The 17,525-nt window shown below is 44.0% G+C and overlaps 6 protein-coding genes across 8 annotated transcripts; 3 read left to right on the top strand and 3 right to left on the bottom strand.

Annotated features, from left to right (window-relative positions):
* Positions 1-2,650: 2,650 nt before the first annotated feature.
* RB195_010678 (uncharacterized protein) lies at positions 2,651-3,103 on the top strand (the record flags this gene model as incomplete). The annotated part of the gene is made up of 1 exon (XM_064191793.1): positions 2,651-3,103. One exon carries the CDS (start codon positions 2,651-2,653, stop codon positions 3,101-3,103), a length of 453 nt encoding a protein of 150 aa, XP_064049376.1.
* A 482-nt stretch (positions 3,104-3,585) lies between these two features.
* RB195_010677 (uncharacterized protein) lies at positions 3,586-4,985 on the top strand (the record flags this gene model as incomplete). Of its 2 annotated transcripts, XM_064191792.1 has the most annotated exons (3): positions 3,586-3,778; positions 3,834-4,075; positions 4,293-4,985. In XM_064191792.1, the coding sequence occupies 3 exons, from the start codon at positions 3,586-3,588 to the stop codon at positions 4,983-4,985; spliced, it is 1,128 nt and encodes a 375-aa protein (XP_064049374.1). The 2 variants fall into 2 exon arrangements, with proteins under 2 accessions (XP_064049374.1, XP_064049375.1); XM_064191791.1 differs by lacking the exons at positions 3,586-3,778; positions 3,834-4,075 and having other exon boundaries at positions 4,386-4,985.
* A 147-nt stretch (positions 4,986-5,132) lies between these two features.
* RB195_010676 (uncharacterized protein) lies at positions 5,133-5,618 on the top strand (the record flags this gene model as incomplete). The annotated part of the gene is made up of 1 exon (XM_064191790.1): positions 5,133-5,618. One exon carries the CDS (start codon positions 5,133-5,135, stop codon positions 5,616-5,618), a length of 486 nt encoding a protein of 161 aa, XP_064049373.1.
* A 7,423-nt stretch (positions 5,619-13,041) lies between these two features.
* Positions 13,042-13,368, bottom strand: RB195_010675 (uncharacterized protein; the record flags this gene model as incomplete). The annotated part of the gene is made up of 1 exon (XM_064191789.1): positions 13,042-13,368. One exon carries the CDS (start codon positions 13,366-13,368, stop codon positions 13,042-13,044), a length of 327 nt encoding a protein of 108 aa, XP_064049372.1.
* A 146-nt stretch (positions 13,369-13,514) lies between these two features.
* On the bottom strand, positions 13,515-14,989 carry RB195_010674 (uncharacterized protein; the record flags this gene model as incomplete). Of its 2 annotated transcripts, none has more annotated exons than XM_064191787.1 (2): positions 13,515-14,262; positions 14,370-14,989. In XM_064191787.1, 2 exons carry the CDS (start codon positions 14,987-14,989, stop codon positions 13,515-13,517), a joined length of 1,368 nt encoding a protein of 455 aa, XP_064049370.1. The 2 variants fall into 2 exon arrangements, with proteins under 2 accessions (XP_064049370.1, XP_064049371.1); XM_064191788.1 differs by having other exon boundaries at positions 13,515-14,480; positions 14,549-14,989.
* Positions 14,990-15,509: 520 nt separating this feature from the next.
* On the bottom strand, positions 15,510-15,929 carry RB195_010673 (uncharacterized protein; the record flags this gene model as incomplete). The annotated part of the gene is made up of 1 exon (XM_064191786.1): positions 15,510-15,929. The coding sequence occupies one exon, from the start codon at positions 15,927-15,929 to the stop codon at positions 15,510-15,512; it is 420 nt and encodes a 139-aa protein (XP_064049369.1).
* Between the last annotated feature and the right edge of the window lie 1,596 nt (positions 15,930-17,525).

Here is a 17,525-nt window from a genome sequence, read left to right as displayed (position 1 = left end):
TGATTCCGTCCATTTCTTCCTAATTGCCGTAAAAACGGCCCGGAAGATACGGCTTCATTCGTTTTGGACCATTTTGTACAAGAGGTTCGATTGGAGCGCGCCAGTCTTGTGCGGCGCCACATCTTTCGGGCCGTTTTTTGCGGCAATTAGCAAGAAATGGACGGAATCCTCTCCTGTTCCCTCGTTCATCTAAACTCTCTGAGAAGTATGCTTTTAAGTCTCTTGTTCTTTTCATGGCTTTACGTTTTTATCTTCTCTCGTTTCTTCAGAGTCGTTCCTTGCATCAGTCTATCTTTACCTCCGATTCATTACTGCTCTTTAGTCAAGTTTATTGCTAAGTTACTTACATGGAGAAGATATGTTTCTTCTATGAACTCATGTTGTTTTCTCTTCGCGTGTGGTTTTCAGTTCCCGTCGTTTCTTCCCTGATGTGAGGAACGACTCTGAAGAAACGAGAGAAGATAAAAACGTAAAACCACGAAAAGAAAACAGCAGGAGCTTACACAACTCGTATCTAAATTCACACCCGGCTGCGGGAGGCCCCGCCCCTTGGAGCAATGCTAACGATCCGCGAAATTCAAAATGGTACGCCGAATAACTACTTCCTCTGTTGCATCAGAGGAATTAGCTTAGAGAAAGGTAAAAAAATGAGTGCCTTACGCTGTTTCACGTACTCTTACCCCAAGAGAAACGAGGATAATATCCCAATAAACTTTAATTCGAGAAAGAAAGGAAGTATGATCTCCGAATTTCAAGCTGAGTAAGGAATGAAATTGGAACTTGGGCTTTCTGATCCTTATCATACAGCTAACCACGGTCACTTCAGGTAACTGCATAGCTAACATCTTTTGCTCTTTCTCTGTCCAGTTTTCTTCTCGTTTTTCCTTGCTCTCGCATTGTTTTCCTTATTTAAATTGCATTTTCATTTCCTTTCATCTTTTGGATAATCTCTGTCCTACTTATCTTGTTTCTCTATTCTACTTTTACCTTCTCACTGTCTTATTGTTTTGTCTTATTTCCTTGTCTTGATTATGATTATTTTTTTCTCGTTTCTCTGCCCTTTAAAGTTGTATTTTTGTGTCCTTTCTTGGTTTTATGTCTACTTTATTCTTTTGTCTCCTCTGAAAGGCCTATGGTTCCAACTTTCTTTTAAATTCATGCATCATGTTTTATATGGTACCTTGTACCACTCGTTTGCTTCATTCATGTTTGTTTCATTTTCGTGTGTCCCAGTGTTCTTACATCCATTCTTGTTTATGTTTATGCTTTTCACTCTTTCTTCTTAACGTTACTCTCCTTCTTTTTTATTCTGTCTTTATTTCCCAGCATGTAATTCCGCTGCTTACTTTTCTCCTAGCTAGCGAATGCGTACTGCATGATAATCGGCACTTAAATCACGTTAATACATGAAAAGAACATCGAAGGTAAAGGAACACAATTCGCATAGAAAAAAGTAGTGGAGGCTTCTCAAGTGAAAGTAAAGACTCTTTCCCAGTAACTTTTTTCTAACTAGAGGAAGTACTTTTTATTACAAAACATCCTGGATGATACAGCTCCAACACTGGTGAAATAATGAAAAAAGTAAAGAAGAAAAAAGAAACCCAGTGCGGTTGAGGAAACCTAGGTGGCGTTTTCAGACTTTACTTGAAGTTTCAACTTGTAAATATTTTCAATCGACTTTGTTTTTGGTGCCCTTGGACTTGCTTTCAAGATTTTTCTTTGGAAGAGCAGTTTTCTGCTACTATTTAACCGATTTTGGAGACAGAGAAGAAAATCAAACTCTATTAATATTCAAAATTAGGCCTAACGCTATTTATAGGAAGTAAACGTGCGAAATTTGCCGACAGTGAATACTTTTCATAACATCGAATCCTAAAGTTTCACTTGATATCCGTTTTTCGCCTGTGCGGAACTATGACTACTCATTTGTGTCTCCGAATTTTACCACTTTCCAACCTCAAACCTCTGCCAATCAAATCAAAGCTATTGAGGCACTTTGACACTGGTGATGCTATTACGGAGTGGGAAAAATTGAAAAAAAAGTGAAGAACATAACGTCGTTTCTTGTCCTTTTACTAAAGCTAAAACAGTAGCGAGGTTAAAAGCGGGTGTCCAGGTACTGTGTCAATACTTGATACTATGGGAATCAAATGAAAACGGCAGGGAAGTTGATTATATTCGAAGCAGTCCGCATGTAAAAAACAAATAGAATGAAAAGAAAACAAGTGAATTAAAACTGGGATGTAATAGATGAGAAAGAGATTCAAAACTCAAATTAAATAAGTGAAAATAATAAATAACCACAGATCTTCCTCACTAGACGTACGTGTAAGGTACGTGGCGCGTCCCCGGGTGGCGGATGGAGGGCTGATTACGGACCAAAAGCGACCTTGTGCCTGGCCAGAGAGGCGGGTGGATTCAGGGGATGGACACCCTGTTTCTACTGAGCCAAGACTGACTCATGACATCCTTGTATCCCGCACGTCGGTCCGGCCAAAAGCCTGCAGTCAAGTGACTGGGAGGTGCAAGGGAGGCGGCTTGGAGTCGCCTCCAACAAATAAGCTCCACATGTCCACTCCGGAAGAACGGAAGTTCTCCCAAAAACTCATGGGACTAGAGGCTTGCAACCTGCCCATGGGTTTTAAATTTTATGCAAAACACAGTGATAGAAAGGAGTCTCTTGATTCCGGAGGAAAGCCTGGTCGTAACGCCAGGGGAGGGATTGCGAGTCAATAGGATACCGAAACGGAAAAGGACTAGATGCGACTGTACTTATAAGCGTACGCTTGCATCGGAAACGGCCAACGAAGATCTGATGATGCAAGCCAAGATGATCAAGTACGACGTCATCGGACTGACCGAGACGAGACGACGTCACCCTCTCAACGCCGTATATGAACCTGGAGAAGAACTGTTCTTAGGAACATGCGACAGTAGAGGTGTTGGTGGAGTTGGCATCCTCATCAACACGAGTATGGCAAAAAACATCGACTCTTTCGAACAACTTACGACCCGAATCGGACGACTGCGGATGAGAGGATGTGGTCCAACACCAGCTTTGACTATCTTCGTTGCTTACTTTCCAACATCAAGCTACGAATAAGAAGAAGTCGAAGCTTTCTATATGGGCCTGGAGAAGTTCTGCCGAGAAGATCATACCTTCTACAGAGTCATAATTGGCGATTTCAACGCCAAAGTTGGCCCAAGAAGAACGCCTGAGGAACTTCACATTGGGACCCACGGCCTTCAATGAAATGAGCAGGGAGAGAGGCTCTCCGAGTTCACCACCATCCAACTGGGAACTCGCAATTCCAGAAGCTCTACACTCTACACTGGACGTGAGAGTCACTCCGTAGAAAGTACCGTAATGAAATAGACCACATCATCGTCAATAAAAGGTTCTGCCTGACGGACTTCGCTGTTGTACCAAAGTTCTATACATGATCGGACCATCGCCTCCTCCAAGGGAGATTTTCCTTCACAAGGAGAGAAAAAAAAGCCGCCACCTTCAGAGAGCGAAATCCCAGAACTATCATTAACTGGGATCTCTTCGCTACACTAGCCGGCTTTTGGAAGGATTCCGCAATGGACAACATCGGCGAAGAATATGAGCGGCTCGTTGAACACCTTCACGACTGCGCGAACAAGGCTGAGAGTTCTAAAACCACCAAGAGACGCTTGTCTCTTGAAACTCTTGAGCTGATACGCCAACGTGGAGCAGCACGAGCTGCAGGGAACCAAGAACTCACGTCCGAGCTCGCAAGGCTTTTGCGGAGAGGTGATAAAGGAAGACCTTAAAGAGAGAAGAGCAGAAGTGCTGGCTGAAGCTGCAGAGGCGGGGAAAAGCATCCGCTATGCGCGCCGAGACTTCGCCAGTCGCAAGACGAGGATGACTGCTCTCCGGAACCCGAAGGGAACAACCATTGCATTGAGAAGGGTGATGGAGAAAATCATCTACGACTTCTACTCTGATCTCTTCGACAGCCTTGTCCACTTGCCTCCTCACCATCTGAGGGAAGATGGACATGTCATTCCAGAGGTTGTTCCGTCCGAAATACGACATGTTATCAGTTCGGTAAGAAATCGTACGGTACCCGGTCCCAACAGAATAAGACCAGAACACCTGAAGAACCTTCCGCCACTATTCATCAACATCCTGGCGAGGCTCTTTACACGTTACCTTTAAAAAAAAAAAGTTTTAAAAATAAAAAAAAAAAAGTTCAAAAAAAGAAAAAAAAAAAAAAAATTTTTTTAAAAAAAAAAAAAAAAGGCCCATCTTTATGTCTCTACAGGCTCTTTACAAGAGGACCTTAATTGATTTGGATTGCAAATGCAAGGTTCGCAAGGTTACTCATCGAAGTATCACGATGAGGTATCAGAGAGACATGCCGCTCTGTCTCACCTTCATCGACTTAAAGAAGGCCTTCGACTCAGTTGAGACGGAAGCGGTCGTAGAAGCCTTGGACAACCAAGGCTTCCCCACTCAGTACATAAAGGTACTTCGAGAGTTGTACAGTAACTTCACTACCGGAATTTCGTCATTCTACAAGAATATCATCATTGACGTGAAGAGGGGGGTCCGACAGGGTGATATAATCTCACCCAAAATATTCACAGTCACCCTCGAGAACGCAATGCGAAAGTTGGAATGGGACGACATGGGAGTGAAGATTGGTGGTCGGCAGCTACACCATTTGCGCTTCGCTGATGACATCGTACTGATAACACCCAGCATCAGCCAAGCGGAACGAATACTGACCGAATTCGACGAAACATGTGGATGCATCGGTCTTCAGCTGAACCTACAAAAGACGATGTTCATGCGCAACGGATGGATCTCGGATGCTCCATTCACGCTCAACGGAACGAACATATCCGAATGCACCTACTACGTTTATCTGGGTCGGGAATTGAACATGATGACCCCGAGCTGGGCAGGAGGAGACGAGCGGCTTGGGGAGCGTATAAGAGCATCGAGGATGTAGTGAAGAAGACCAGGAACACCCGGCTCCATGCTCACCTCTTCAACACCACCGTACTTCCTGCTTTGACCCATGCTTCGGAAACCTGGGCATTTCGCAAGCAGGAAAAAAAAAACGCGGTGAGCGTCATTGAACGAACATTTGAGAGTGATGCTAGGAGTATCACGTTTAACGCAAGTGAGGGACGGGATTCGAAGTTCTCTCCTACGTCAGCGATCGAAGATTAGAGACACCGCAGCGTTTGCCAAGGAAAGTAAAATAAGGTGGGCCGGACACGTGATGCGCTTTAACGACAACCGTTGGACCAGAGCCGTGAGCGACTGGGTTTTGGATATTAAGCGGACTGGGATATTAAGCGCACTACAGGAAGACCGCCGACCCGATGGTCAGATTTCTTCACGAAGTCCTTCAAAGAAAACTGTGATGCTCTTCGTGTCCCACGCGAAAGGAGGAACCACTGGGCTACTCTGGCACGCGATCGAGACAAATGGAAGAATTACTGGCGCCCGCTCGACCAGTTCGAAGATAAACGGGAGTCAAGGTGATCAAGGTGAATGTAAGAACAAATGGAACAACGAGAAGAAAACTGAACAGAGAAAGAGTAAAACATGTCAACTATGCAGTTACTTGATGTAATCGTCGTCAGCTGCATGTTAAGGATCGAAAAGTCTTAGCTCCAATTTCATCCCTTACTCGGTTTGAAATTCGGAGATCATACTTCCTTTCTTTCTTGGATTAAAGGCATCACCCCACGAATTTGAGGTGGTACGTATTTCAGGTGGAGTATTCGTATACGGGATCGTAGATTATGAAGAGAAGGATGATTCCGTCCATTTCCTCCTAATTGCCGTGAAAAAAACAGGCCCGGAAGATACGGCTTCGAGCGTTCCGGCGCGCTATTTTCCTATAACGAGTTTGATTTGAGCGCGCCAGCCCTGTGCACATGCGCATCTTCCTGGCCGTTTTTTACGCAATTAGGAAGAGATAGACTGAATCACCCCTCCCCCTCCATAATCTACTATGCCGTGTACGAATACTCCACCTGAAATCCGTACCACCTCAGATTCGTGGGGTGATGCCTTTATAGTTTATTGTGATATTCTCCTCGTTTCTTCTGAGGTAAGAGTACGTGAAACATCGCAATGCAATCATTTCCTACCTTTCTCTAACCTTATTCTTTCAATTTCGAATTTTGAACCTTAGCATCTTCAATTTCGCGGCGCGTTAGCATTTTCCAAGGGGAGGAGCCTCCCGCAGCCGGGTGTAAGTTTAGATACGAGTGCTTACACAAGAAGCATACCTCTTAAATATAGGCAACGTCGTAATAAACGTGAATAAAGTAATGTATCGAAAGTAAAGCTACGTTTACCTAAAGAACGACTCTGAAGAGACGACAGAAGCTGAATTCATACGTGAAAAAAAAAGAACGGGAGTTTGTAGAAGAAACACATCTCTTTGATATAAGCAACGTAGCAATAAGTTTGGAAAGGAGCAACAGCGTATCAAAAGTGAAGCGAGACTGTTGAGAAGAACGACAATGAAGAAACGACAGAAAATGAAGCAAGGACAAAGCTCTACATGTCTTCACAATTGCGAATAGTAAGCAGTAAAAGCTTACACCGTGGCTGCTCTGCCCCAGTGTGGTTTGCCGCGACGCGGCCGCGGAAACAAAATCCGCCGGCGTAGTGTGTTTTAGTGGCTTGTCCACTTGTTCTACTAATATATTGTCTTTTCGCGCACAGCAAATCGAGACTGGGGCGCATCAGCTTCACCGCAGAGTTTCCTTCATGATTAGTCATCCAAAAAGAGGAAGGAAAGAAGAAACCAGTTGCGCCAGACACACAGCTTTAACCTCCAAAATCGTATCAAAACTAACAAATCAGGACAATTAAAACCGACAGCTTGAGGTGAGGTAAGATATTTGGCGCGGTATGTTATGTGCAGCGAATCTTGGGATTTCGGTCCGTATCGACCCCATGAATAGGTGGTTCAGTTGAAGGTTTATTTAGACAGAAAATCCCGCATCATCAATGAAGGCTAAGTTATGTCTCTATTCATATCAAGCTAATAGTTACAACAGTAGCCCACTTCCACATACGGTCTCATCTTAATCTACTTAAACGGTTGTCGGGTGGTCGCATAGCGGCATGCGGATTGGCGAGGTAGGGAGTCTTAACTAGAAGTATGTTGCGACTTCCTTTTGATTTAAATGGAAGTACTTGGAATATGAATAGTGAGTGGAGTGGTCAGGGCCACCTCTGCTGTTTACTGTTACCTAGCACAGGTTCGCTAAGCTGTTGCTTCCTGAAGTAGTTCCTCTACTGAGAGCACAGATGTGTATTCAATACCTACTAACGTTCATCTAATGTCTTGGACACGACATCGTAGGTTACTTTTTGAAATATGTGTAAAGCTGACACTGCTAGTTAGAACATGACATTATGACATGTGTTAGCATGGGCCTGAGTTTGACAGAAAATTCAGTAAGTTTTCCAACTTTCAGGCTGCACAGTCCACTAATCTGCTGATAAATAATATCACATACTGAAGTCGTTCTTTGCTACATTCAATAATCGTTTGTCTGCAGTCATCTATTCAATCTCACTCTTAGAAATACCTTTTTTCTCACTTTTCTTTTTTTATCTGTCTTTTCAAAAATGTGTGAACTTGCATTGTGCCTGAGTTTGAAAGATACACATTGGATGGCTATCCATGTCATTCTTCTATGTACAAACATGTTTCTTTTCTTATATGATGTTTTGAGGATGAACCATCTAAAACAAATTGAATGGGACAGAAATCGGAAGTTAACACAAATATAAGGCTCGAGAATCTCTGAGACGAACCTATTTTAAGTGGCCGTCAAATTGTAAAATCTGAAAACTGATAAGTAAATAAATTAGTATTACGATTTCAAAATTGGGCCCTAGCTAAGCAATTCGATTCGTGAAAATTCATAAAAAACTAATGATGAGAATTTAGATTCATGAAAACAGGAGGCAGAAATGAAGGTTCTAAGAGATTCCTGGAGTTTCCCCTGGACCTGGCAACTCCGGGAATGGGAAACTCTTTAGTATAGAAGCTCTCCAGTATCTTGTTCAAGAAACCAATCAGTTCAGTTGGCTCTAAACAACGGCGTCCTTTTTTCAACGTTTTCTGTGAGCGCAGAGGTATACAAGATTATATCGCTGATTATGTTCGTACACTAGCTGTCATAGGAACCTCTAGGGAAGAGTCTTTAGCAGAGAATAAAGTTACGAAGTTCGGAAGATATAAATCCGAAGAGAACAGACGAGTACCTCGGCTGAGGAAATTTCACAAGTATAGTTGGGTCAAAACGACATGAGGCACGGACAATTGCGTAAACGGCTGCGTTCGAAGCGGCGCGGTGGAGCGTAGCGGTTGGGTTGACATAAGGATCGCTACCGCCACCCATCTTTGTTGTTCGCCATGGTCCCACCTCGATTTAAGAGGCTGCCTTCACCCCACCGCTTCGAGCGCAGCCGCCTACGCAACTGCCCGTGCTTCATGTCATTTTGACCCGACAATAGCTCACCTTATTGCTTTGATACAGCTTCGAAATTTTCTAACTTCTCGGCGAGTTCATAAGGAATGCTCGCAAGTACGCACTCTCTTCACACTTGTGATGGAGCCCAAGATATAGTCGGGTCAAAACGACATTAATCACGCGTGTAGTTGCAGTGCTTTTGCGCATGCGCTCGAAACGGGGCGGTGGAGGCAACAGTTGGAACCGAGTTGAGACCGTCGCAAACTGCAGCGGTGGAAGGTGTCAGCAAGCGTTTCCCCACGCTCCTAGCCACTACGCTCCCGAAGCGCCTCGAGAGAAGCCGCGTGTGCAACTGCACCGTGTAGTGGCTACGTGCTTCATGTCGTTTTGACACTACTATATAGCAGAGCTCGCAGCAAGCCATCAAAACGCGACTGCACGCGCACGATTTGAAGATATCACCCCACGAATCTGGGATAGTACGGGTTTCAGGCTGGCAATGCCTATACGGAGTCGCAGACTGTAGGGAAAAGGATGATTCCATTTATCTCTCCCAGTATCAGTGTAAACGGACAACCCCGGAACTGTTTCTTACGACGGCTTCTGCTGCAATGCGTAACCGTTGCGCCCGCCCCTCTTACGATTTGTCCGAATGGGTTTTCGACGAATCGCAGGCTGGGTGGTTCCGGGGTCGTCCGTTTAAACTGGCATAGGGAGAAATGAACGGAATCACTCTCTTTCCCACAATCTACGACCCGTATAGGCATTATCCGCCTGAATCCTGTACCACCCCAGATTCGTGGAGTGATGCCTTTAAGTAGACATAGATTGGGCCTTCCTCATACCATCTGAGCGAGATATCGATTAGGGACCATCATTGCCAAGGCGATACGCCGACATTTCTGGGTGCGCCAGTGCCGATCTCAACCAGCATACAGAGTATACAATGACGGAGACGTGCCGCTGTATCAAGTGTCATATACAAATCTAATATTAGCGGATGAAAGACTTGGTTGACTTTGGACACTATTGCACCACTTATTGTGGAAACGTTCTACTGTTGGCAATCGATGGTGCTTAGCAGCGTGACGTATATCATGGAATTTAGTCGCTTGAAAATCTTGTCTAACTTTCGCCGTCGTCGCGGAATGTGTTCTGCCAATATAATTTACTTCCCTTAGTGAATGCACCAATGTACCTGGTGTTCTATCGCTGACATAGGATAAAACACCTTCCACTTGTATGGAATGATACAATCGCTTTTCCGATGGAGTGCCCGATCGACTCCAGGTTTCTGAAGCCAGTGCAGGAAGGTGGTTTTGTTAAGGAACCGGGTATTCCTGGTCTTTGATTTTCGCTGATTTTTCCATGGTCGTGTGAGCTGCTTAGGTCACTCATCTCTTTTCTGGAATCAAATCATTTGATGGGTTCATTTCCCTATAGATACATTTAACAGAATCACTCGGATATGTCAGTTTCGTTAAATTTGAATGGGACACGAATGATTGGTGAAGATCATCATTCGAGCGTTCGAGCACTTGTGCAAAGTCTGCCAGACATTCTTCAATCAATTCTCCTCACTTCCTAAATATTTTGATGCATTAAAAAACGTGTGTGTATTATAAATATCATCGCCAGAAACTTTCGGTGGAGATGAATAGATCACCGCTTCCCAAATTTTCCTGATTTTGCAAGATTCTTCACGAGAAATTTTGAAGTGAAGAATAACCAAAATCGATGAAAAAAAAAAGAATTGGGCTGTCCGACTCTAACACAACTTTTTTTTGACGAAGCATAGAGGCACAAAGCAATATGAATTGCCGGACTAATTAGGGTACAGATTTAAAGTTATAACTATCGGGAGGAAGTAGACGACTGTTTTGGGCGCTGATAAATATTGGCATTGCTGCTGTTTGCTGGGAAAAAATCGTCCTCATTTGTTTCCACCCTCTAATTTGTATTCCGGGATTGTGCCGCCACTCCGCACTAAAATTAGAGCTATTCACTTCGGGGAGTGATGATTGCTGATGACCTTGACTTCCTCAGAAATGCCCTTTCCAAACAAGAGAGAGTAGGTGATTTGTTTCTTAAACAGGCCAATAAATATAAACATGAGCAGACTGCTCAGTTCTTTTTTTTTTTTTTTGGAGGAACCAGAGTCAGGGTCAAATGCTGGGCGCCAGCTGGAAAAAAACCCCTCCTGATAACGACCTCCTCCATAGAGGACCCCTTCTTTCTCATTCTTTCTAGTATATCCGCTCATATAGCAATGAGAAATTAATTTTAACAAACAGAATTAAAGAAACAAATTGGACGCTCAACAAGTAGATCAAATATTAGAATATACCAAGTATTACTGAATAGTGCTATAAAGGATAAAGTGTCTGGCGTTAATCAATCCGCTTGGGATCCTGTGTTGTTGATGATGCAAGCCAGTGTTTGATCCTCCCAGACAGATGTCATACCAATTTATCGACCCTTGAGGGATGAAAGGCTCGGTGTGCACTAGGGGGATTTGAATCTCCGATCGATCGTGCGGGGAGCAGAACCTCTGACCGCTACACTACAACCGCCTCAAATAGTGCTGGAATGGATATTAATATAAAGTGCCCGCAAGTGAAATAAAAGTATGTTATATAATATAGACGCCACTGATAGCTCACTGTAAGGAACCATTAATGAACCATTATTTCTAAAAAATGGAAAAAAATGAAAAAAAAGTAACTGGAAACGACGGAGAACACGTTTTAAACCTTTTTTCACACTCTTTCCGACCATTTACAAACAATTTTACTCATAGACAACAGAAGCGAACAACTGAGAGTTCGATCTCCGCCGAAACCTTGGTTTTTCCAAAACTGAAAAAAAACCACTGAGACGAACATTTCACCGGCAGTTTTTCTGAAATTGTGTTTAGAGCACAGTTCTTCGCAAATAGTTTTTTAGAGGCCATTTTAGCGAACAGAACCAGGCCCTGATTGGAAACTACTGCTGGACTGGTCAGATTTTAGTAGCTTGAAATAAATATGAATAACGGACTGCAGAAGAGACGGAGGAAGAAAGCTGGCCGTTCTCTGTAAATGAAGATTTGCGCTATAAAATAGTGAAGATATTTTTTCAGTGACCCTCTAGCTTTTTTGAAAACTAGTTGAGAAATCGTTGAGAAATTTAGCATTTTTCTCAACTTTTTCTCAACTGGCTTTTGAGGGAACTAAAACCACCTGGAAGAAAGCAAAAATGGTTCATGATAGCAAAAATCTTCCTCTACAATATACTTCAAAAATAATTTTTCTTTATGAACTACGAGCTGAGTTACTGGATTTTTCTTGAAGTTGCACAGATTTTGACGCGTAGTCGAAAATGTGAGATTTCGCACTTTTTCACGTTGCGAGATTACGGTACCGCTGTGGGAGATCTTGATAGAACATCATAGAGGACCGTTAACTGCAAATTTTGGTCTTTGTAGGTGTTATGATTTTCGCAAAAACTAGTTGAGAAAAACTCGAAAATTTGAGGCGAAATTCAGAATTATTCTTAACTAGTTTTCAAAAAAAAAAAAATAGAGGCTAGAAGCAGCAAGCATTGTAAAAATATAGAAGATATTTTCCTCTACAAAACGCAGCCAGTTTTATTGCATGAAATTCACTTTGAGCGTCGATATTCAGAAACTCGTGGAGCCCACTGGGTATTAATTCTACTAATTTTATGTCTAATTGCAATGTCTTTTTTCAATAGCAGCATCGAAATTGCATTTTCGGGTGATAATACATTCATTACTGTCGGATAAAAATGTTCTCTTTTGACTCTCGTGCACTAAATGCAAAAATCCGACTTTTGTCAGAGATTGATCTTTGACAGTCGCAATAAAACGGCGGTACATCACGTTGCGTCATCAAACCCTCAAGATTATTGAGCATCAACCAGCTTCAGCCGACAAAGCACCTGTACTCACTCTTTGATTCTTTCTCTCGTACTGAATATTTTCCATTTTCTTGATAACTTTTTTTAAAAACGATTCGCTTAAAAGCAAAGTCGCAAGGTTGCGTTCAGAGCGAATTGCATAATTTGCACTCTTTTTTTTGACTTCGTACCCATGATCCTTCACATTTATCGTAATCTAGTTGTCCTTCATTCATTTTTTATTTTCCCAAACTAGTTCTTAATCAGAAGATGTGAAATTATACCAGCAAAGTCTGAAAAAAAAAACATCACGCCATCTATTTTTCCAACATTTTGCCTTTAATATGCGCCTAATATATAATATATGCGCCTAATATAATATAATAATATACCCAAAATATGCCTTTAATATGAGTTTATTTGAAATCGACAATCCGCTCGCCTTTTTCTGCTTGCTCTCTTCATTTTTTTTCCTCTGCCGACAACCCTTACAACCCTCCTCCTTCTTCGACACCCCCCTTACGACTCCCTGTTGAGAAATTCTCAACGCACGCTTGACCCTTACCAGAGTTGTTCCGACGTTACTAATCACCTTGATCACCTTGACTCCCGTTGATCTTCGAACTGGTCGAGCAGGCACCAGTAATTCTTTCATTTGTCCCGATCGCGTGCCAGAGTAGCCCAGTGGTTCCTCCTTTCGCGTGGGACACGAAGAGCATCACAGTTTTCTTTGAAAGACTTCGTGAAGAAATCTGACCATCGGGTCGGCAGCCTTCCTGTAGTGCGCTTAATATCGCGGGGAACCCAGTCGCTCACGGCTCTGGTCCAACGGTTGTCGTTAAAGCGCATCACGTGTCCGGCCCAACTTATTTTACTTTCCTTGGCAAACGCGGCGGCGTCTCTAATCTTCGATCGCTGATTTAGGAGAGGACTTCGAATCCCGTCCCTCACTTGCGTGAAACGGGATACTCCTAGCATCACACTCTCAATTGCGCGTTCAATGACGCTCACCGCGTTTTCTTCCTGCTTGCGAAATGCCCAGGTTTCCGAAACATAAGTCAAAGCAGGAAGTACGGTGGTGTTGAAGAGGTGAGCACGGAGCCGGGTGTTCCTTGTCTTCTCCACTACATCCTCGATGCTGTTGTACGCTCCCCAAGCCGCTCGTCTCCTCCTGCCCAGCTCGGGGTCATCATGTTCAATTCCCGACCCAGATAAACGTAGTAGGTGCATTCGGATATGTTCGTTCCGTTGAGCGTGAATGGAGCATCCGAGATCCATCCGTTGCGCATGAACATCGTCTTTTGTAGGTTCAGCTGAAGACCGATGCATCCACATGTTTCGTCGAATTCGGTCAGTATTCGTTCCGCTTGGCTGATGCTGGGTGTTATCAGTACGATGTCATCAGCGAAGCGCAAATGGTGTAGCTGCCGACCACCAATCTTCACTCCCATGTCGTCCCATTCCAACTTTCGCATTGCGTTCTCGAGGGTGACTGTGAATATTTTGGGTGAGATTATATCACCCTGTCGGACCCCCCTCTTCACGTCAATGATGATATTCTTGTAGAATGACGAAATTCCGGTAGTGAAGTTACTGTACAACTCTCGAAGTACCTTTATGTACTGAGTGGGGAAGCCTTGGTTGTCCAAGGCTTCCACGACCGCTTCCGTCTCAACTGAGTCGAAGGCCTTCTTTAAGTCGATGAAGGTGAGACAGAGCGGTGTCTTGTACTCTCGTGATACCTCGATGAGTTTTGAAACAGTGTGAATGTGGTCAATCGTGCTGAATCCTTTTCGAAACCCTGCTTGCTCGCATGGCTGTCCTTCATCCAATACTTTCTCAATCTTATTAAGGATCACTCTTGTAAAGAGCCTGTAGATGACGGATAGCAAGCAGATTGGACGATAGTTGCCGATGTCATGTGAATCTCCCTTTTTGTACAAAAACACGGTCTTGCTGGTCTTCCACTGTTTAGGAACCTTGCATTCGTGAACTTCAGAACCTTGCATTTGCAAAGGTAACGTGTAAAGAGCCTCGCCAGGATGTTGATGAATAGTGGCGGAAGGTTCTTCAGGTGTTCTGGTCTTATTCTGTCGGGACCGGGTGCCGTACGATTTCTTACAGACATGATAGCATGGCGTATTTCGGACGGGAGAACCCCTGGAATGACATGTCCGTCTTCCCTTAGATGGTGAGGAGGCAAGTGGAAGAGATCAGAATAGAAGTCGTAGATGATTTTCTCCATCACCCTTCTCAATGCAAAGGTTGTTCCCTTTGGGTTCCGGAGAGCAGTCATCCTCGTCTTGCGACTGGCGACGTCTCGGCGGGCATAGCGGATGCTTTTCCCCGCCTCTGCAGCTTCAGCCAGCACTTCTGCTCTTCTCTCTTCAAGGTCTTCCTTTATCGCCTCTCTGCAAGGCCTTGCGAGCTCGGACGTGAGTTCTTGGTTCCCTGCAGCTCGTGCAGCTCCACGTTGGCGTATCAGCTCAAGAGTTTCAAGAGACAAGCGTCTCTTGGTGGTTTTAGAACTCTCAGCCTTGTTCGCGCAGTCGTGAAGGTGTTCAACGAGCCGCTCATATTCTTCGTCGATGTTGTCCATTGCGGAATCTTTCCAAAAGCCGGCTAGTGTAGCGAAGAGATCCTGGTTAATGATAGTTCTGGGATTTCGCTCTCTGGAGTTGGCGGCTTTCTTTTCTCTCCTCGTGAAGGAAAATCTCCCTTGGAGGAGGCGATGGTCCGATCATGTATAGAACTTTGGTACAACAGCGACGTCCGTCAGGCAGAACCTTTTATTGACGATGATGTGGTCTATTTCATTACGGTACCCTCTACAGGGTGACTCCCACGTCCATCGTAGAGAGGAGAGCTTCTGGAATTGCGAGTTCCGATGGATGGTCTTAGTCGTCATGATGAACTCGGAAAGACTCTCCCCCTGGTCGTTCCATTGTAGGCCGTGGGCCCCGATGTGAAGTTCTTCCGGCGTTCTTCTTGGGCCAACTTTGGCGTTGAAATGGCCAATTATGACCTTGTAGAAGGCATGACCTTTTCGGTAGAATTTCTCCAGATCCGTGTAGAAAGCTTCGACTTCTTCTTCTTCGTAGCTTGATGTTGGAGCGTAGTCAAAGCGTAGTCAAAGCTGGCGTTGGACTACATCTTCTCATCCGCAGACGTCCGATTAGGGTCGGAAGTTGTTCGAAAGAGTCGATGTTCTCTGCCATACTCGTGTTGACGAGGACGCAAACTCCACCTACACCTCTACTGTCGCATGTTCCTAAGAACAGTTCTTCTCCAGGTTCATATACGGCGTTGAGAGGGTGACGTCGTCTCGTCTCGGTCAGTCCGATGACGTCGTACTTGATCATCTTGGCTTGCATCATCAGATCTTCGTTGGCCGTTTCCGATGCAAGCGGCTTTCCTCCGGAATCAATAGACTCCTTTCTATCACTGTGTTTTGCATAAAATTTAAAACCCATGGGCAGGTTGCAAGCCTCTAGTCCCACGAGTTTTTGGGAGAACTTCCGTTCTTCCGGAGTGGACATGTGGAGCTTATTTGTTGGAGGCGACTCCAAGCCGCCTCCCTTGCACCTCCCAGTCACTTGACTGCAGGCTTTTGGCCGGACCGACGTGCGGGATACAAGGATGTCATGAGTCAGTCTTGGCTCAGTAGAAACAAAGTGTCCATCCCCTGAATCCACCTGCGTCTCTGGACAAGCACAAGGTCGCTTTTGGTCCACGATTAGCCCCCTATCCCCCCCCCCCCCCCGTAGACGCGCCACGTAGCCTCGCGACTAACCATCTGTGATCCCTCTAGTGAGGGAGATCCGTGGGACGTTACTAATACTAAAACAAATTTGGACTATAATGGAAATATTATTTATATATCTTCTCTTTTTCTGGTCTCAAATTTGGCGCCTTCTCCGCAGCCATGCTTTTTCGAAGCTTCTTTTGTCTATTGATGTTCACTTTTCGTACTATAAATAATATTGACATGTAATGGAAGCTGCATTCAGCATGACTACAGCAAAAAATTTTGCACCAGCGCGCAGACTATGTTTTTGCACTCGTTTCCTGTTCTCTTTGTTCCTACGATTGCTGTCGTAGTAGTTTGGGATATCCTTCAATGAAAGCACTCGTAAGTTGCTCACAGTGTCCGCAGATCGTGAGAAATAAAGATATCATCATACCGATGATGGTCACTTATTGTGACCTCATCTGCAACTCAAGTAGTTATGCTCATGCCCGCTTATATTACCTCTTGCTTGTATGTATTGCATATACTTCGCCTTGCTCGTGAGTGGTCGTCTGGTTGGCAACAAAGATTCACTGAACCACCTATTTATTCATCAGAACGATGAGGACAAAGATCCCAAGAGTCTCCGCACCCTACACAAAAGAAACAAAATAAAAATGCAACAATAATAAACATTGGTGTGGTCCTGTTGTAGCCGAGCGTTGATAGAAACTTTACTAGAACAATTAAAGAGGAAACAGCCCATTTACATACGATTCTGGGCGACTTCTAGAACATTCTACGAGATCAGGCCATAGCGGACTTCGAAAATTCAAATGACTATCCTATAACAACCAACGAAGAGGGATCTCCGATGACAGTTCACTACTTGTGGGTTTCACCAAGTTTATTGCAGGCCATTTGCATTCTGTTGATATTTCCATATTGATTGTAGTACTGTCGTCACGTTCGATTTCAGGGTTTCATACTCTGAAGAAGGCGATACTACTGAAACGTTACCCATGAATAAATGATTGTAACAACCTCGTGTTCGGTTCAGTCGAAGCGACCAATTATTGGCATTCCCTTCTAACCAAGCTACAAAAAATATATATATCGAGCGATGATGAAAGAAACAAAAGCAATCTGTTTCAACAAGTATGCTCAAATTTATTTCACAATTCGTTCTATGGCATGGGGGAACAATGTGTTCTCTAGACAAGAACTTGAACACACATATAAATATAAATAAATAAATATACTTCTTGCAACTATACCGCATTTGATTATTAAGTCGGTGCAGAAATAATGTACGTTTTTCGTTGCCACGTCAAATTTTATCGGGTTACACTCATCTCTGATATTAGAGCCAGTACAGCGCATACAGTGTAGCGCAATTCGTTGT

This window comes from Necator americanus, chromosome III, assembly GCF_031761385.1.
Source record: "Necator americanus strain Aroian chromosome III, whole genome shotgun sequence".
Lineage (NCBI taxonomy): Eukaryota > Metazoa > Nematoda > Chromadorea > Rhabditida > Ancylostomatidae > Necator > Necator americanus.
The sequence above is the reverse complement of the archived record's forward strand: the minus strand, read 5'-3'. Positions and strand labels throughout refer to the sequence as shown.